Consider the following 20,850-nt stretch of genomic DNA (forward strand, 5'->3'; position numbering starts at 1 on the left):
TATTTACTCTACCAACCGCCACCCCCAGACCCTAACTTCATAACCCCAGGACCCGATAGCCCTGTTCCACTCTGGACCTGACATTCCCTTACCCTGCTCTGGACCCAATCCTCCCCAGCTCTCACTGTGGACCTGACTCCCACTGCCCACTCTCAATTTGACCACCTCCCCATCCACTTGAGACCAACTCCCATCTCCCATTCCAGAACTGACACCCCACCCCCACATCTGCTCTGGACCCAACAACCCCTTTACCTGCTCCAGGCTTAATTCCCTTCTTTACCCACTCTGATCCTGACTGTCCTATTCACCTGTTTTACACTCAGACGCCTTTGTCCAATCTGGGGCCAAACATCATCTTCCTCTGCTCCATCCTTAACCTGGAGATCAACTGCTCCTCGACCAGTGCCTGATCCCCAATCTTATTCCATTGCCTGACCCAATTTCTACCACACGGCCTGAACAACACTAATGTTGCACCACTTACAAGTCCCTTTATCACTTTGCATGTTGACACACTACCCAGCTGGTCCTCGGTTCCGCCCAACACCCCACCTCACACCTTGCCATGTCTACTTTGATAGCAGCTGTGATTCTAGACCATTAAAGATTAGAATACAGCAGCTGACTGCTGTGAAAAGATTGCATGGTTTGCCTCCCCCTGATAGTTCTGCAATATGAGAGAATTGTCAAAATGGAAGTACAGCTCTGAGGGAGCTCCTATCAGAAATGTGGAGCTTGCCCACTTCATAAAAGAAGAAAGGTGGAAAAATCTGGACCATTATTACACCAGGATAATAAAATGTGAGGCTGGATGAACACAGCAGGCCAAGCAGCATCTCAGGAGCACAAAAGCTGAAGTTTCGGGCCTAGACCCTTCCTCAGAGAGGGGGATGGGGAGAGGGAACTGGAATAAATAGGGAGAGAGGGGGAGGCGGACCGAAGATGGAGAGTAAAGAAGATAGGTGGAGAGAGTATAGGTGGGGAGGTAGGGAGGGGATAGGTCAGTCCAGGGAAGACGGACAGGTCAAGGAGGTGGGATGAGGTTAGTAGGTAGATGGGGGTGCGGCTTCGGGTGGGAGGAAGGGATGGGTGAGAGGAAGAACCGGTTAGGGAGGCAGAGACAGGTTGGACTGGTTTTGGGATGCAGTGGGTGGGGGGGAAGAGCTGGGCTGGTTGTGTGGTGCAGTGGGTGGAGGGGACGAACTGGGCTGGTTTAGGGATGCAGTAGGGGAAGGGGAGATTTTGAAACTAGTGAAGTCCACATTGATACCATATGGCTGCAGGGTTCCCAGGCGGAATATGAGTTGCTGTTCCTGCAACCTTCGGGTGGCATCATTGTGGCGGTGCAGGAGGCCCATGATGGACATGTCATCTAGAGAATGGGAGGGGGAGTGGAAATGGTTTGCGACTGGGAGGTGCAGTTGTTTGTTGCGAACTGAGCGGAGGTGTTCTGCAAAGCGGTCCCCAAGCCTCCGCTTGGTTTCCCCAATGTAGAGGAAGCCGCACCGGGTACAGTGGATGCAGTATACCACATTGGCAGATGTGCAGGTGAACCTCTGCTTAATGTGGAATGTCATCGTGGGGCCTGGGATAGGGGTGAGGGAGGAGGTGTGGGGGCAAGTGTAGCATTTCCTGCGGTTGCAGGGGAAGGTGCCGGGTGTGGTGGGGTTGGAGGGCAGTGTGGAGCGAACACGGGAGTCACGGAGAGAGTGGTCTCTCCGGAAAGCAGACAGGGGTGGGGATGGAAAAATGTCTTGGGTGGTGGGGTCGGATTGTAAACGGCGAAATCACCTCAGGGGACCTCCCACCCACAGCCTCCAACCTCCTTGTTCCCCAACCCCGCACGGCCCGTTTCTACCTACTTCCCAAAATCCACAACCCTGCCTGCCCTGGTCGACCCATCGTCTCAGCCTGGTCCTGCCCCACCGAAGTCATCTCCACCTATCTGGACTCCATTTTCTATCCTTTGGTCCAGGAACTCCCCACCTACGTCCGTGACACCACCCACGCCCTCCACCTCCTCCAGGACTTCCAATTCCCTGGCCCCCAACACCTCATATTCACCATGAACGCCCAGTCCCTGTACACCTGCATTCCGCATAGAGATGGCCTCAAGGCCCTCCGCTTCTTCCTGTCCCGCAGGCCCGACCAGTCCCCCTCCACCGACACTCTCATCCGCCTAGCTGAACTCGTCCTCACACTCAACAACTTCTCTTTTGACTCCTCCCACTTCTGACAGACTAAGGGGGTGGCCATGGGCACCCGCATGGGCCCCAGCTATGCCTGCCTCTTTGTAGGTTACGTGGAACAGTCCCTCTTCCACACCCAAACAGGCCCCAAACCCCACCTCTTCCTCCGGTACATTGATGACTGTATCGGCGCCGCCTCTTGCTCCCCAGAGGAGCTCGAACAGTTAATCCACTTCACCAACACCTTCCACCCCAACCTTCAGTTCACCTGGGCCATCTCCAGCACATCCCTCACCTTCCTGGACCTCTCAGTCTCCATCTCAGGCAACCAGCTTGTAACCGATGTCCATTTCAAGCCCACCGACTCCCACAGCTACCTAGAATACACCTCCTCCCACCCGCCCTCCTGCAAAAATTCCATCCCCTATTCCCAATTCCTCCGCCTCCACCACATCTGCTCCCACGATAAGACATTCCACTCCCGCACATCCCAGATGTCCAAGTTCTTTAAGGACCGCAACTTTCCCCCCACAGTGATCGAGAACGCCCTTGACCGCGTCTCCCGTATTTCTCGCAACACATCCCTCACGCCCCGCCCCCGCCAAAACCGCCCCAAGAGGATCCCCCTCGTTCTCACACACCACCCCACCAACCTCCGGATACAACGCATCATCCTCCGATACTTCCGCCATTTACAATCCGACCCCACCACCCAAGACATTTTTCCATCCCCTCCCCTGTCTGCTTTCCGGAGAGACCACTCTCTCCGTGACTCCCTTGTTCGCTCCACACTGCCCTCCAACCCCACCACACCCGGCACCTTCCCCTGCAACCGCAGGAAATGCTACACTTGCCCCCACACCTCCTCCCTCACCCCTATCCCAGGCCCCAAGATGACATTCCACATTAAGCAGAGGTTCACCTGCACATCTGCCAATGTGGTATACTGTATCCACTGTACCCGGTGCGGCTTCCTCTACATTGGGGAAACCAAGCGGAGGCTTGGGGACCGCTTTGCAGAACACCTCCGCTCAGTTCGCAACAAACAACTGCACCTCCCAGTCGCAAACCATTTCCACTCCCCCTCCCATTTTCTAGATGACATGTCCATCATGGGCCTCCTGCACTGCTACAATGATGCCACCCGAAGGTTGCAGGAACAGCAACTCATATTCCGCCTGGGAACCCTGCAGCCATATGGTATCAATGTGGACTTCACCAGTTTCAAAATCTCCCCTTCCCCTACTGCATCCCAAAACCAGCCCAGTTCGTCCCCTCCCCCCACTGCACCACACAACCAGCCCAGCTCTTCCCCCCCACCCACTGCATCCCAAAACCAGTCCAACCTGTCTCTGCCTCCCTAACCGGTTCTTCCTCTCACCCATCCCTGCCTCCCACCCGAAGCCGCACCCCCATCTACCTACTAACCTCATCCCACCTCCTTGACCTGTCCGTCTTCCCTGGACTGACCTATCCCCTCCCTACCTCCCCACCTATACTCTCTCCACCTATCTTCTTTACTCTCCATCTTCGGTCCGCCTCCCCCTCTCTCCCTATTTATTCCAGTTCCCTCTCCCCATCCCCCTCTCTGATGAAGGGTCTAGGCCCGAAACGTCAGCTTTTGTGCTCCTGAGATGCTGCTTGGCCTGCTGTGTTCATCCAGCCTCACATTTTATTATCTTGGAATTCTCTAGCATCTGCAGTTCCCATTATCTCTGATACCCATTATTACACCAGTCCTTGGTACTTAATTATCATAAGCAAACTGTTACCACAGTCTGCTAATGTTGTGTTTTGTGGGTCTCTACCCTTCTTTGTTGTGCAGTACCAAACATTAATGCATACAGAGCATTGACAAGAAGAAATTGAATCAATAATGCTATAGAATTTCTTTCATGCTTGTCTTTTTAAAAAATAAATCAATACAAAATACTTGTTGATTTGATGAATTTTCCTCTTCTATTCTTAGCTTTTATCGATGAATGTTCTCGTGTTTAATTTAAATTTGCATAGACAATAACGAAATTAGACATGTTTAAATCTAATTTTAAATTCTTTCAGCAAAATACCATCTATTTTTCCTGAGAACCTTGCTTATCAAAAACTTAGATCTCAACTTTGTTTTTGTTTTTGCTTCAGCAAGTGGGCCTGGCACATGAGTTTGAGAGCTTGGTACGTCAAGATGAACAGTTTGAGGTTGTGAATGATGTCATATTAGGGCTGGTGTGCTTCAGATTGAAGGTATGTAAATATATTAGCATTAGACATTCTTCATAGATCCACTCCTATATTTTCCTCTTCAGCACCAAGGCCTAAATTTCTGTTTTATCTTCTGGGTTCCATATTTGCAACACTTTGAAATGCAAACCAAACAGTGGGATAGTGATGTTCTTTATATAGCGTGATCTCAACCAGTTTGTGCTGAGTATAATCTTCTAGTGAGACTTCAAGTACTCTGCTATAAAGGGTGAAATATCAACATTAATTAATGGAAATTATGTAAATGCATAGAAAATACTTGAAAGTTTAACTTTACTTACCTCACATGTGTTGCACACTGAGCTAACTTATAGAAATGTGCTATAGTGGCAAATCACAATTTGGTCTTTGAGAGATCTGGAGTTAGATTTTTCTCCAATATACACGTCTCTTTTTAGAGCTCTGCTTTGGTGTAGAATTATCACTATATATGGGAAGGCTTGGTTTGTAAACACAATGCTTTGGGTGAAGTTCCTCCTTAACTCAGTCCTAAATTTGCTCCCTCTTATCTTAAGGTTATGCCCTCTAGTTCTAGTTTCTACAGCCAGTGGAAACAACCTCCCCGCTTCTATCTTATCTATTCCCTTCATAATTTTATATCTTTCTGTAAGATCCCCCCGCATTCTTTTATATTCCAATGAATATAGCCCTAGTTTGCTCAATTTCTCCTCATAAGCCAACCTTCTCAGCTACAGAATCAACATAGTGAACCTCCTCCGCACCTCCTCCAGTGCAAGGACATCTTTTCTCAAGTAGGGAGACAAAAACTGTACACAGGACTCCAAGAGTGGCCTCACCAGCATCTCATACAGTTCCCTGTTTTTAAACTCTGTCCCTGTAGCAATAAAGGACAATATTCCTTTTGCCTTCTTAATATGTGCTGCACCTTCAAACCAACATTTTGTGATTCATGCATGAGGACACCCGGGTCCCTGTGCATGACAGCACGCTACAATTTTTCACCATTTAAATAATATTCCATTTTGGTTCTAATCCTACAAAGATGGATGACCTCACATTTACCAACATTGTACTCCATCTTCCAGACCGTTGCCCACTCATTTAACCTATCCATATCCCTCTGCAGACTTCCAATGTCCTCTGCACACTTTGCTCTATCTTCATCTTAAGTGTCATCTGCAAACTTTGACACACTACACTTGGTCCCCAACTCTAAATCATCTATGTAAATTGCTATCACAATTGTGGTAGCAAAACTGATCTCTGAGGCACGCTACCAGCCACTGACCACCAACCATTTATCCCCTCGCTTTGCTTTCTGTTAGTTAACCAATCCTTTACCCATTCTAATACATTATCCATAACACTGTGCACCTTTATCTTATGCAACAGCCTTTTAGTTGTACCTTGTTGAATGCCTTCTTGAAATCCAGATCCACCACATGCATCAGATCCCCATTGTCTACCATGTCCATAATATCCTCAAAGAATTCCAGTAAATTAGTTAAATTTGATCTGCCTTTCACGACCCCTTGTTGTGTCTGCCCGATGGGACAGTTGCTATCCAGATATCTCACTGTTTCTTCCTTGAGTATGGATTCAAGTATTTTCCCCACTACAGAAGTTAAACTACTGGGCCTATAGTTACCCACCTTTCGTCTACTTCCTTTCTTAAACAGCGGTATCACATTTGCTGTTTTCCAATCTGCTAGAACCTCCTCAGATTCCAGCAAATTTTGGTAAATTACCATCTCGTCAGGCCCTGGCAAGTTATACACCTCTTATGCCTGCTAAAACATCTAATACCTCCTCCTTATTAATCTTAACATGTTCCAGAAGCTCACCATGCCAACTGAAATCTCTAACTTCAATGTCTGTCTCCTCTCTGAATACAGTTAGAAGCATTAGTTTGAGACTTCATCTATGTTTTCTCATTCCACGCAAACGTTGCCTCTTTCGTCTCTATTAAGCTTCACACTTACTCTTACCTTTAACCTCCAAAAATACATCACAAACCCTCTTTGCCCACCTGATTTGCTTTTTCAGCAACCCCCACCACCACCGTCCTTTTACACTCTGAACATTGCTGAAGGGCCTCCCTGTTTTTAATTCTCTACATACATTTCATCCTTTTTCTTTATCAAAGTCTTGATTTCTGTTCCCATCCAGGGTTCCCTGGACCTGCTGTCTTTGCCCTTCACACTTAGATGAACATACTGGCACCGAATTCTCACTATACTTTGTTTAAAAGACTCCCACTTTCCAAGTGCAGACTTACCTGCAAGTAATTGTTCCCAGTCTATGTTTGCCAGATCCTGTCTAATGGTATTGAAATTAGCCTTACCCCAAAAGGAAAATACCTTACCTATGGCCTGTAAATTTCAGTGAGATCACCGCTCACCTTCTAAACTCTAGACAAAATTGGCCCAATTTCTAATCTGTCCAGACAGTCCTGCCATCCCTGGAGCAAACCTGGTGAACCTTTGTGGAAATCCCTCTTTGGCAATAATATCCTTCATAAGCTAAGGCCCCAACACCTCACATAGTACTCCAGTGCAATTTAATATAAAATCAGTAGGTTTTAACTTTTTTACACAAACAAGTGTTTTCAGACAATTCAGTGATACTTGCTCCTGTGTCAAGTTTGAATTAAATTAGATATCTATTGACATCATATGGGCTCTGTACTGGCTGGTTCACGTGGGTTGCCTATTTCCCTGAGGATTGGCTGTGGCATTTCTTCTAAGGAGGGAACGTAATCATCCAAAGTACACTTTCTAATATCTTGGGAGTCAGAATTTGCTTTTTTCTAATGGTGTCTGATATAAAATATTGACATCTTTATGAATGTAACCAGCATTACCTCTGTCTTTTAAGGATCGTTTCTGGTGTTTGCACACTGTTTTAATATGTTCCCATTTCTTGCAAGGCAACATTTTTGTGACAGAGTTGGACATTGCATTTGTTTTTGTTTCTGAAGGGTCTGGGCCCAAAATGTCACCCTTCCTGCTCCTGTGATGCTGCTTGGCCTGCAGTGTTCATCCAGCTCTACACCTTGTTATCTTTGTTTTTGTACTTCTTTTTGCTCTACATTTTGGATAGTGACTCCTACTTTTGAGTGCTTTGAAAACTCATTGTGTTTTCTTTTGTCATGTGGTTGTTTGGGGCATTTGTACGTTGGGAGGTTGATAGGACCTGATGGTTTTTCTGAGTAAATTTTCTTTTCCAGATTTTTCTGCGATCTCACTGAATCTTGGGTTCCATTACAGTCTGGATTACCTTTTCCCGTGTGAGAGCTTCCTTTAATTGTAGAAGATCCAAAAGAAATAGATCTGAAATCCTGACAGCAGTTCTGTACCCTAAGTAGTTTGCTTGAAGTACAGCATATTTCACAAGGTTCAGACACATTTTTTCCTGAGGTTAAATTGTGTTTTCAATTCCTTGCTGTCAAGCTTTACAAAATGTTCAGTATATTTTAAAAAGAAGGTAATTAAAATTTAATTACTGATAAAGCAAGATAAGGTCTCTGATAAAGCTTTAAATTGTAATAAATTAGTTCAATATATATTCAAGATTTTTGTCATCAAAAACATTTTGGTCATTTTTTTTCTGTATTCCAAATAATTAAGCTTTAAATCTTTGGAAGTTATTCGCAATCATTTGAAGACCATAAAAACACTCTTTAAATTGACTTTTTATCAGCAATTTAACATTTTGTTATATGGAACTGAGATAAAGGATTGACACCATTTCCAGTTCTTCTGCAACTTATTTCGAAAATCTTTAACTGCTCAAAATGTCGTCAGGGTGATTTGAGGCCTTTACATATTTTTAGTTGTACAACAAAAATTCATTTCAATTTTGAAGTTGTTATTTTTAGTAACATTTTCTTTTACCTTTGACTTGCTTATCCCAAAAAGATTAATTATGCTGCCAGCTCAAAGAATTTTTGAAAGAATATCCTTGTTTTAGAAGAATTTTTCTGATACTTATGACAATGACTTTGTAACAGCAAAAAAGTTGGTTGTTAAATAACAATAACAATTTAAGCCTTCTTTCAAATTCCTAGCCAAACTTTTACCATAATTTTAAATATTTTCACCCTTCTTCAAAAGCACTGAACTAGAGCTCAATAATGGTCATTTACTTTCCTGGATTGTTTGTCTGGTTTTAATCATTGAAGAGCTTCAGTAATATTCTTTCTGAATCTCACAAGCTTAAGTTTTGTTCCCAATTCTGACTGATGTAAGCTTTTAAAGATATTATACTGCTGCTACAGCTTCTGTAGCTCTGAGTTGCTGTTGCCACTTTCTGCCGCTGATGCATCAGCCACTGATTGGATTTCCCCCTTCTTGAAAGCTGCTGAATTATTTAAGAGGCACTCACATCTTTTCTGTTTCGATGCTGTCGATTCTTGTACTGCCCCTGAGTTCCCCAATCTGGAACACTTGACCTGAAGAAATTGTGGAAGTTGATTCCATAATTCATTTTAAAAGGAGACAGCCAGGTACTCGAGGTTGAAGAACTTACAAGGGTGATGAACAAAAATGCAGAAATGTGGGTTTAAATATCACTGTTTTTTGAAAGAGCAAGCAAATAGCCTCTTCTTCAACACTGACTTTTTTTATTCAACTTGGAAAGTTGCCATGAATTTCGAAGTAAAAACTTTTTACGAGATCCTTTCTGATATATTTCATTTTGTTTAGGGCTCAAATGATCTTAATGAAAATCTCATTAAAAGAATAAATGAAATGAGAAAGATTCACATTGTCCCATGCCAACTTCAAGACAAGTTTGTCCTCCGTTTTGCTGTATGTGCAACTACAGCTGAAAGTAAACACATCCAATATGCCTGGCAGAACATAAAGGAGATTGCAACTGAACTTCAACAAGGCCGTCAATAGAAGTACAGTTCACTGCGTCGGATATTTGTGCTTTTATTTTTGTGGATGCCCTGACATTTGATGCTGGTTTTGGTGATCATAGAATAATGCAGACAATAATACCTGTGCACTGTATCAACTATTCTAAAATATATTATGTGTACACTTAAGTTTGATTTTTTTTAAGTGTATTTAACAAATGATTTTGCAGGGTTGGTAACTCGGTTTTCATTGATGTATCTTTTGCCTTTATTATGCTATAATACAATGTATCAGTCGTTACATCTTCAAAAGTATTTACGGTCAAACCAAATCTGGTCTCATTATACTAAAAACCTTACCAATTGTACTCATTGTACTAAAAACCTACTAATCACTAATCGTTTTAAAAAACACTTTCTCGCTGCTTAAACAATGATCCAACTTTAGTTGAATAACTGCAACCCAAAAATTCTAAATATATTTACATTGAATGTTTGACTACAAATTATGCAAAATAAATGATCTGCAAACTCTAAACTGAACTATATTTTCTTATTCATTTCTATTCTGACCAATTCTGAAGAGTTGTTATCTGGTTCTTGTCATTGAACAGACTACTTTTTGTCTTCAGGTCAGACTTTTGAAAATCTTTGGGATCATGTACATGAAAAGGTTAAAGCAGTATCTTGGAATTTGAATAATTATCTAAATATCCAAGATATGTTTATTAATTAACAACACATTTATGAATCAATGTCTTAACTTCTGCCTCAAGCTAATTGCACTGTGACAGCTAAAGAAAATGTGAGAAAATTGAAAAATGGACAAGTTTTCTGTTATGGCTCCTAAGTTTACTCAAAAGCAGACAGTGTCTTTTCACCTTGGAAGGAAATGCGCACTCTGGCCTCCCCAGTGTCAATGATGGAACTCTGTTCTTTTTAATATGTATTATTGATTTGCGCTTGGATATTTGGGAAATTCAGAAATGTATTGAGCAGTAAGGAGCAAAGTAATAGAGTAGAAATGGGCAGACATATGTTTTAAATGGGTTGTGGGAACAAAGACACTTTGAAAGCTTGCATGCAGAGATCTTTAAGATGGCAGTATAGGTTGAAAAGGCTGTTTAAATGCACATTGGATTCTTAACTTCATACATTAAGAGCATATGAACTAAGAGCAAGGATAGGCAATTCCGAGAACTAAAACTGCACACTATTCTGCAGGTGCAGTCTCAAAAGTGCCTCAAAGTTGCACCAACACTTCCCTACTTTTACACTATATTCCTTTAGCACTAAATGCCAAAATTCCATTTGTCTTTCTTATTACCTGCTGTACCTACATACTAGTTTTCTGCTACAGATGCACAGGGACACCTATATTCCATTGCACTAAAGCACTTTGAAGTTCTCTCCATTCCGATAATAGCTTGCTTTGCTATTCTTCCAAACAAAAATGAATAAACTCACACTTATCCATGTTCAGCATCAGCTGCCAAACTTTTGTCCATTTATCTAAACTATCCATATCAGCTTGTAATTTTGTTAAATTTCATTATGGCAATTTAATTTTCCATCTATTTTAAAATCAGCTGCAAATTTGTCTATAGCACCTTCTATGTTAGTATGGATTTTAAATAGTTGCTGCCCAAGGACCATACTCTGTGACTCCTCACTAGTTCAACCATAAAAGGACTCATTTATCCTCTCTGCTTTCTGTTGGTCAGCCAATCCAGTATCCAAGCAAATAAATTACTCCTAACTCCATGTAATCAGTGTAATCATAGGTTGTCTTTTAACCTTCTGTGCGTTATTTTATCAAATGCTTCCTGGAAGTCCAAATCTCCAACAATTGCAGAATCCCCATTATTGACTTTGTTTGTTACCTCTTCGAAGACGCTAGCAAATTAGTCGAAACTGATTTACTCTTCATAAAGCAATGCTGACTGATGGATTTGCATTTATCAGTGCCCTGTTTTTACTTCCTTAGTAATGGATTCTAACAATTTCTAAGGTTTTAAAAGTAGATCTGTAGCTCGTGTTGTGGATGTTGTGGTTGGTTGGCTCACCGAGCTGGTTCGTTTGTTCCGTAGACATTTCATTACCCTGCTGGGTAACAGCATCTGTGCAGCCTCCGATGAAGCGCCGTTGTGTTTTCCTGCCTGCTATTTAAACTCTAGAGTCCATTGAGCTGGATTACCTCATTTCTGGTTTTCCTTTGCAATGGAGTGTATATGGGGTCAGGTTCTATGTGTTGGTTGATGGCTTTCTTCGAGGAGCACCAGGCTTCTAGGAATTCCTGTGCTTGTCTCTGCTTTGCTTGTCCCAGGATCTTGGTGTTGTCCCTCGAATTGGTGGTTCTCCGTATCTATATGGATAGAGATGAGTATTGGTTGTGTGTCTTTTTGTAGCCAGTTGGTGTTCATGTACCCTTGTTGTTAATTTCCTTCCTGTTTGTCCGATGTACTCTTTGTCACAGTCTCTGCAGGGAATCTTGTATATGACATCGGTCCTGTCCATAGTGGGTAGTGTTAGTGGGTCTTTGGTTTGGGTGAGCAGTTGTTGTAGGGTTGATGAGGGTTTGTGCACTATTCAGATGCCCAGTAGTCGTATGAGTCTTGCGGTTAGTTCCAATGTGTTTCTGATGTAAAGTAGCGTGATGAGTGAGTCGGGGCATATAGTATCGTCCTGGTGTTTGTGTAATAAATTCTAACAATTTCTCAATGACGTATGTCATTGAGAACAACTAGTCTATAGTTCCCTGCTTTCTGACCCTCTCCCTTTTTGAACGAGAGTGCTCCATGAGCATTTTTCTAATCCATCGAACCTTCCCTGAATCCAGGGAATTTTGGTGTGCTATATTAAATGGACCCATATCTCGGCTGCTCCTACCTGTAATATCTGAGGATAAAGGCCATCAGGCCTGGGGTACCTGTCTGCCTTCAATCCAACAGGTGCTCAGTAATTTTTCCTTTGTGATGATGATTGGTCAATGTTCCTCCCTTTCTGTATTCACTATATTTTCTGTTACCATTGGGATGGTACTTGTGTTCTCCACTGTGATAACTAATATTGATTTAGTGTCTCTGTCAACATACTGATGATACTTTGAAAAAGTTTTTGACATAAAGTTTGATACTTGTTCAAACTATACTTCCATTGATAAACCGTACAAGTGAGAAACTGTGTGAACGTGTCCACGACCATTTTAGTTTTGATTGTTCTTAAGTGAACACCTTCTGAAAATCAAGTAGACACATCCATAGTGGTAAGGATATATTCATTTCTGACTTTCATTTAGTTAATGGCCCTACACAATCCATGAGCACATGACTGATTTGTTCCTCAAATTAAGGAATTAGGATGTTGGTTTAATCACATTATTGAGGTTTACCTACAACTTGACATGAATGACATGTTTTACAAAACTGCACCATATCTTTATGCAATTTTAGCCAAGTAAAATACTTGCTGATAGATGCCTGAGATTTTTTGGATCCTCATCTCTGCTTTGAGAATTTTATGTGCTACTCAAACTCTCCTTATGGTAACTGGGCAATACAATTTTCCAATCTACAACTGATTATTCTTCATCTGTGGGTCTGTGAAAGGATCTCCCCCTCCTCATCAGCACTCTGTTCTTAAAAAAATTGCACTCTAGAACTCCATTGGACTCGAACCTAGTATGAGCTGGCTGTGCTAATTTATTTAAATCAGGACTTGCTTTTTTGTGTTGCAGTTAGGGATGTCATACCAAACACTCTTCACCCTTCAGGAAAGTTTCGGCTGTCCTTTCATTTGCCTATGCTGACATCCAAACCTTATTGATAAAATTTCTTTAGCCATTACTCTCGGTGCTACACCAAAAGGAAAGATGCTAGGAACCTGTTTGTGTAATTGTTCTGTTTTCTTGTACCTCCTTTAAACATTCTGTAATTATGGGTAAAGTTACTACCTTTAGTCCTGCTGAACCATTACCAATAAATAAGTCAACTCCCTCAATAGATAATGTTTTTATCACTAATTACTTCTCCTGATATCAAATTACATTCCACTTGTACTTTATATAATGAAAGCAGAATATATTTTTCACCAGTTGAAATTAAGGTAAATTTAGATGCATGGAATGCACTCACCTGTGGCATGTAGGAAACCATAAATACACAATGTATGCTGGAGAAACACATCTGCAGGATGTACCCCCAAATACAGAAGCTTGAATGCTGGGTTTCAGGATTTGAAACACAGCTGTAGTCCCTGTGGTGTGTATACAAGGCAGAGAATCACAGTTAGGGAAGGTACTCATATTGCAGCATAGGGGCATGCTGACAGAGAGTGAATGGTAACTGCCAAGCTGTCCAAGTTAGACAGATCTCACTTGCTATTTGGTTTTCCATTTTGGATACTGGTGAGGGAACTGCTTCTAAGTTCATGGTATCACAGGTGACTCAGCTGTAGAAGAGGGGAGGAAGAAGTTAGGGGGACAGACATGCATTTTTGTAGATGCATATGTGACTCTAGGATGATACGTTACCTTCTTGGGGCCAAGAACAAGAATGTCATGGGCCAGCTGCAGAACTTTCTTCTGAGGGGCGGATGAACAACCAGACATTGTAGTCCACAATCATACCAATGAAATAGGAAGGAAGGGGATGAGGACTTGACAGTAGATTTTGGTGAGCTGTGAAGGAAATGAAAAAAAAAAGGTGCTCTGAAGCAGTATTCTCTGGATTACTCCCAGTTTCCTGTGCTTTTGGAGCACTGAAGTAGAAAAATTGAGCAATTGAACGGGTTGCTGGAGTATTGATGTAGGGGAGAGGTGATCAGATTTTTGAGACATTGGGACCAGTTCTGGGGAGACTGGATCAATGCAAGATTGTTGGGCTCCATCTTAGTGATTCCAGGACAAACGTCATCTCACAGAAATTCACCACTGCTTCAGAGGACGGTTTGAACAAGATTGGCAGGAGAATGTAAACCTGAATGATAGCTTGGATTAGGAGCAAACAAAACTGATTAACAGATAGTGGAAAATTAGAAAGCTAAATTAGAGGGAAGATTAAGCAAAGATAAACATCGAGTAGGATCAGAATGCTGATGCGTCAAAGACATTTATTGAAGTAAATGAGTATGATTTAATTTCTATTACAGATATATGGTTACAGGGTAACCATGTTTGTAAATGAATCTTCAGGAGGTATTCATCATTTAGGAAGAATTATTGAAACGGACAGGAGCTTGAGTAGTAATCTAGATAAGGAACAAGATCAGTATATTTGTCAGAGAGGATCTTAGATTGAAGGATCAATACTGTTACAACTCAGCTGCCCCCCAACTGAGATTCCCCAATTTGTTACCGGTTCTAAATGGGTCATTAAGCTCCTGGATGAGGAGGAGAGATCAATTCGTAACTCGCTTAATTATTCACCACGGCCTCAGTTGATCACAACAGGGTTAATTTTAAAAGGATGCCTTTAATTTATGTATACTTTTCTCCCAGACTCAAATGAACTAATGCCTTAAAAGAAGCCAATTTAGACAGACATTTTTGAATTAACAAATAAATGGATTTCTTAATTCTTAAATAAGAGAAGGATTAGTGATGCAACCCATATACACACATAGTAAAAATAAGATGTGAATCCAAAAAGATAAATGTAAGAAAAAGAGATATACTGATCAATCTCTGAATTGTTCTTAGAGAACAGATATGGAAACTTTGGGTCATCATCGAACATTCCAATTCTGACTTTATAATGGAGAGAAGGTTAATGAAGCAGTTGAAGATTGTTGGGCTGATGGCATTCCCTAGCGGAACCCCTGCAGAGATACCCTGGAGCTGGGATAATAGAAATCCAACAAACACAACCATCTTCCTTTTTGCTAAGTATGACTCCAACCAGAGAAGCGTTATCCCCTGATTCCCTTTGATTCCAGTTTGTTCCACACTCAGTGAAATGCAGCCTTGGTGTCTGAAGCAGCCACACCTACCTCGCCTCTTTTTCTAATGTTTGGACCAAGATGTTAAGCACTAATCATGACTACTCAGGCAATGAAGTACTCAATATCCCGAAGCAACAAAACTTGGACAAGATTAATATTTGGACTGAAAAGTGACAAATAAAATTTGCACCTCACATGTGGAACTATGTCCAACAAAGGAGATTCCAACCATGACCCTTTGAGATTCAATGGCGTGAGCATAGCTGAATCCTCAGTTATCAACATTTTGTGGGTTACATCAACCAGAAACTGAACAGGAACACATAAATGAGATAGTAAGAACAGCCGGTGCTGGAGTCAGAGAAAACACAGTGCAGAGCTGGAGGAACACAGCAGGCCAGGCAGCATCAGAGGAGAAAGAAAGCTGATGTTTCAGGTCTAGACCCTTCTTCAGAAATAGATTCTGTGTTCATCCAGCGCCACACTGTGTTATCTAGGACCTCATAAATATTGTGTTACCATAGTAGGTTAAAGGCTAGACATTGTGGTTACCGACCAGTAACTCATATCCTGTCACCCCAATGCCTGTGCAACCTCTAAAAGTAGATCATAGAATTTTATAGTACAGAAAGAGGCTATTCCACCCATTATGTCTATCCCGGCTCCTGCAAGAGCTATCCAGCTAGTCCTCTCCAACTCTATCTCTGTAGCCGTCAACTTTGTCACTTTCAAATATATATCCAGCTCTCTTTTGAAAACTCCACCGGAATCTGCCTCCACCATTCTCTCAGGTAGTGCATTTCAAAGCCTAACAGCTGTCTGAGAAAAGAGGTTTCTCCTCATCTCACTCCTAGCTCTCTTGATGATTATCTTGAAGTTGTGACCCCTCAGTTATTGACAGACGAACTAGTGGAAATAGAATGTCCTCCATTATTCTGTCAAAACTGGTCATAATTTTGAATGGCTCAATAAGGTCACCTCGTGATCTTCTCTGCTCCAGAGAGAACCGGCCCAATCTCGCTAATCTTTCCTTGTATCTAAAATTCTTCATTGCCGGTATTATTCTAGTAAATCTTCTTTGCACTGTCTCAAGGAGCTAACATCCTTCCTCAAATAAGGCGCCCAGAACTAAACACAATACTCCAAATGTGGTCAGACCAATGATTTGTAGAGATGTAGCACCACTTTCTTGCTTTTATACAATTTGCCTCCATTTATAAACTTAGATATCCTATAAACAATGTTAACAACTTGCCTGACCACTTCGGAGTATTATATACATGAACCCTGAGGTCCTCCTGTTCCTGTACTCCTCTTAATGTTGTACCACTGAGCCTGTATTGCCTCTTGGAGTTTCTTCTACCAGAATGCATGACATTAGGCTAGATGCAGGGAGGATGTTCCTGATGGTGGGTGTGTCCAGAACCAGGTGTCACAATATCAGGATTCAGGTTAGATCATTTAGGGCGGAGATGAGGAGACGTTTTTTCACCCAAAGAGTGGTGAGCCTGTGGAATTCATTACCACAGGAAGTAGTTGATGCCAAAACATTGAATGTATTCAAGAGGCAACTAGATATAGTACTTGGGGTGAATGGGGTCAAAGGTTATGGGAAGAAAGCAGGATTGGGCTATTGAGTTGGATATTCAGCCATGATCGTGAAGAATGGTGGAGCAGGCTTGAAGGGCTGAATGGCCTCCTCCTGCTCTTACCTTCTATATTTCTATGTGTCACATTTCTCTGGATTGAATTTAATCTGCCAGGTGTTTGTCCCTTTGGCCAACTAGTCAAATGTCCCTGTGAAGTTGCTCAGTATCATCACAAAAATTATTATTCTCCTTAGCTTCATATCACCTGCAAATTTAGAGGTTCTGCCCTCAACATCCATCTCCAAATCATCTATATACATAAGAAAAAACAAGGGTCCCAACACCAATCACTGGGCAAAACCACTTTCAACTCATCTTCAATCTCAGAATGTCCATACATACCTCACCTCTGTTTCCTATTCTTTAGCCAACGTCTAATCGAAAAGGCCCATCAGTCCTGAACATTTCTGATATGCTATCCAACCTGACATGTGGCACGCTATTGAATACATTCTGTAAGTCCAAATATACAACATCCACAGCACTACCTTCATCTACTATCTGTGTCATCTTGTCAAAGAATTCAGTTAAACTTGTCAGAAATGACCTGCCCTTGATGAAGCCATGCTGACTGTCTAGTATGAGCTTAGTTTTCTGAATGTGAATATTTATCTTATCCCATTTTATGGCCTCCATTAGCTTTCTCATTAGTGATGTCAAGCTGACAGGTCTGGATTATCATTTGTTGCTTTCTTAAATAACAACATCATATTTATAATCCTCCAGTCCCTTGGGACTAATCCCGTGTTCAAAGTGACCTGGAAAATTTCTGTTAATGGCTCTGCAATTTGCTCCCTTAACTCTTCCAGCAATCGAGGGTGCATGCCATCTGGGCCTGGTGACTTCTCTACTGGATGTGCTGCCAGCTTTTTTTGCACCTCTTCTTTACCTATCACTTTACTGCTCAGTTGCTTAACACCCATGTTTTCAACTAGGCCACTTTCATTACCTTCTGATGTAGTAAAGACAGAAACAAAATATTCATTTAACACCTCTGCCATATCCTTTGCTTCAGCTTTCCCTACTTGTTCCTTACAGGTCCCACTCCATCCTTTGCTAACCTTTTCCTTTTAAGATGTTTGAAGAACATTTTACTATTCATTTTAGCACAGCCTGCTATCCTTTCCTCATGCTTCTGTTTCACCTTCTTTACTCCAACTTCAGCCTCTGACCTGCATTTGAATGGCCTTCTTGAAGAGAATGACAATGTGTGAAAGTCAAAGAGAATGAGTTGATTGTGGTGTGAGGATGAATATCAGTCAGTCAAGTGCTAGCACCGCAGTCATTTAGAGTCCAGACAGTCTGTAGGCCAGGTGTTGGCCACAGTCACTTAGACAGTTGGTCCACTACAAGTCTGGGGATCCACAGCATTGCAGTTTGGAGATTGGATCACAGTCAGTCCAAGTAAAAAGCGTTCCAGATTATGCAGGTTGGTTACCTGAGATACTATGGTTCCTTTATGCAGTTTTCAGCAAGCCCTCTGCTTGATGTATTACGCTTTTGTAATAGTTTGACTTGCTGATATCGCTCATTCCTCTATCGAATAAAATACTTAATTTTTCTTTGTGGATCTGATGTCCTAACCTCTGGGAAAACTACAGGGCCTGTGCAAACCTTAACCCTGAATGAGTGTTAATGCTAAAGCAGCACTGATACAGCAAGTACTTTCACTACATTGCTCTTAAATGATCTCTACACCAAAAACATGGGTCAAATCTAAGAGCCCACTCCCCTAATGAAGACGAACTGATTTTAATCAAATAACAAATTTTTTGACCAGCTAGTTGGCATTGATTGTGACAATAGCCCGAATGTTTCTCTGTCACTATCACTTTAAACTTTCAGACTTTTATAAGCATTCACTATAATCTCTCTGTGCCTGACAGCCCTTAAAGACTATGATTTTCGAAGTGTTTTCTCCACAGTATTGCACAATCAGGAAAACTGTATGTGTGCGTTGTCTATGGCTATCTCAATCTTAAGTGCAGTGTGCCTTCGAGAAGCTCAGGCATAGGGCAAACATTTCCCTACTGAAACGTGTGGACGTTTCCCACCTTCTCTCCTATCAAACGTGTACGTGTGTGTGTGAATGAATTAGATGTCCCAGGCCTGAGCTCTTCCCCTACACATTAGTCTCAGTGTCCTCAAAATCCATGTGTATTTCCTCAGCTGCAAGCCCCAACCCACTGGTTCATGGTCCACTGAAGAATAAGGCTATCTGCAGGCACTTACTTTGTTGCAGATCAGACAGGAACCAACACTGATGGTTTCAATGCAGCATACCTTTGAACTGTTTGAACATACTCCATATCTTTCACATCATTTCACTTAACCCTATTGTGACAACAAGAACAATAGATGATAGAATATTGCAAGTGAATACATATTTATAAAAATGTTGCATTTACAGAGTGATTGAACATCCTTGCATTGTAAAACCTCAGAATGTTCCTTTCTCTTCCTCCCATTATTTCTAAACGCATATCTGAATTCCACAGCTGAGCTGTAAGGAGATTGTGGCTCATACACTCTGTTGACATGAAGACTTTGATGGCCGTTCCCTGGCACCTTTGAACATAGCAGCTACCAGCCTTCTGCCAGTGTCCTGCCTAGATGCAAGTCCAAACTAATCTGTTTGACATTGAATCATAGTCGCAGAGTCATACAGCATGAAAATAGACTCTTTGATCCAACAAGTCCATGCCAAACATAATACCAAACTAAGATAACAAAGTGTGGAGCATCTTAGGAACACAAAAGCTGGCATTTCAGGCCTAGACCCTTCATCAGAAAGGGTCCGAAACGTCAGCTTTTGCACTCCTAAGATGCTGCTTGGCCTGCTGTGTCCATCCAGCTCCACACTTTGTTATCATGGATTCTCCAGCATCTGCAGTTCCCATTATCTCTGACCATAATACCAAACTAAACCATTTCCACCTGCCTGCTCCTGGCCCATATCCCTCCAAACATTTGTTACTCGTTTTCTCACCCAAATGTGTTAAACATCGTAATTGCACCCACATTTCCCACTTCCTCAGGAAATTCCTTCCACACACAATAAAAAAAAAATTTGCCCCTCACATGTCTTTTTAAATCTCTCCTCTCACTTAAAAATGTACCCTCTGGTCTTGAAATCTCCCACCATTAAACCATTACAAAAGCTTACCACATGCAGCAGCGGCCTTCTTGCTTTCAGCAGCGGGTGTATGTAGAGAACGCGAGCCAGGAAGTATATTCTGGCATCGTCTAGATCCGAAACAGTACACATGTAGTGTCTCCCACCCATCTTCTTCCTCTAACCAAAAAAACCCATGTGGAGGGTCGGTAAGGTAAGGCTTTTTTTTAGTTCTTCTGGAAATCTAGAGGAGAGGGAAGGGAAGCTGGGGCAGGTGCATGATCCTCTTGCAGGATGTGGGAGGTAAGGGTCACTGCTGGTGCCCCCTCTGACTTCAACTGTGAGAAGTGTATCCCAACTCCAGCTCCTCAAAAACCACATTAGGGAACTGGAGCTGGATGAACTCAGGATCATTCAGGAGGCTGAGGGGGTGATAAAGAGGAGTTATAGGGAGATGGTCACACCCAAGGTGCAGGAAAAAGTAGCTAGGTGACTGTCAGGAAGGCAAAAGGGAATAGGTAGACAGTGCAGGGATCCCCTGAGGCCGTTCCCCTCAATATTAAGTTTGCCATTTTGGATTCTGTTGGGGGGGATGACTTACCGGGGAAGGCCATAGCAGACAGGTCTCTGGCACTGATGCACAGATGGGGAGAGGGAAGAGTAGGAAAGCAATTGTAGTGGGAGATTCAATCGTAAGAGGCACAAACAGGAGGTTCTGCGGACATGAAAGAGATGAAAGGATGGTATGTTGCCTCCCAGGGTCTGTGATGTCTCAGATCGTGTCTTCAAGATCCTTAAGGGGGAGGGTGAGCAACCAATGGTCATGGTACACATCGGTACCAGTGACATAGGTAGAAAAAGGACCGAGAA

General features: G+C 42.3%; 1 protein-coding gene across 10 annotated transcripts in view; it reads left to right on the top strand.

The window, feature by feature from the left end:
* Positions 1-9,802, top strand: part of ddc (dopa decarboxylase) — a 156,755-nt gene extending 146,953 nt beyond the window's left edge. For 9 of the 10 annotated variants that reach the window (XM_048557365.2, XM_048557390.2, XM_048557382.2 and 6 more), the window contains 2 exons: positions 4,332-4,433; positions 9,119-9,802. In XM_048557365.2, the coding sequence (XP_048413322.1) occupies positions 4,332-4,433; positions 9,119-9,316 (300 nt within the window). In that variant the 3' untranslated portion in view covers positions 9,317-9,802. Of the gene's footprint in view, positions 1-4,331; positions 4,434-9,118 lie in introns of those variants that run through there. The other variant, XR_007250065.2, reaches the window with a different exon arrangement.
* The last annotated feature ends 11,048 nt before the right edge of the window (positions 9,803-20,850 follow it).

The sequence above is a fragment of the Stegostoma tigrinum genome, chromosome 2 (assembly GCF_030684315.1).
Source record: "Stegostoma tigrinum isolate sSteTig4 chromosome 2, sSteTig4.hap1, whole genome shotgun sequence".
Taxonomy (NCBI): domain Eukaryota; kingdom Metazoa; phylum Chordata; class Chondrichthyes; order Orectolobiformes; family Stegostomatidae; genus Stegostoma; species Stegostoma tigrinum.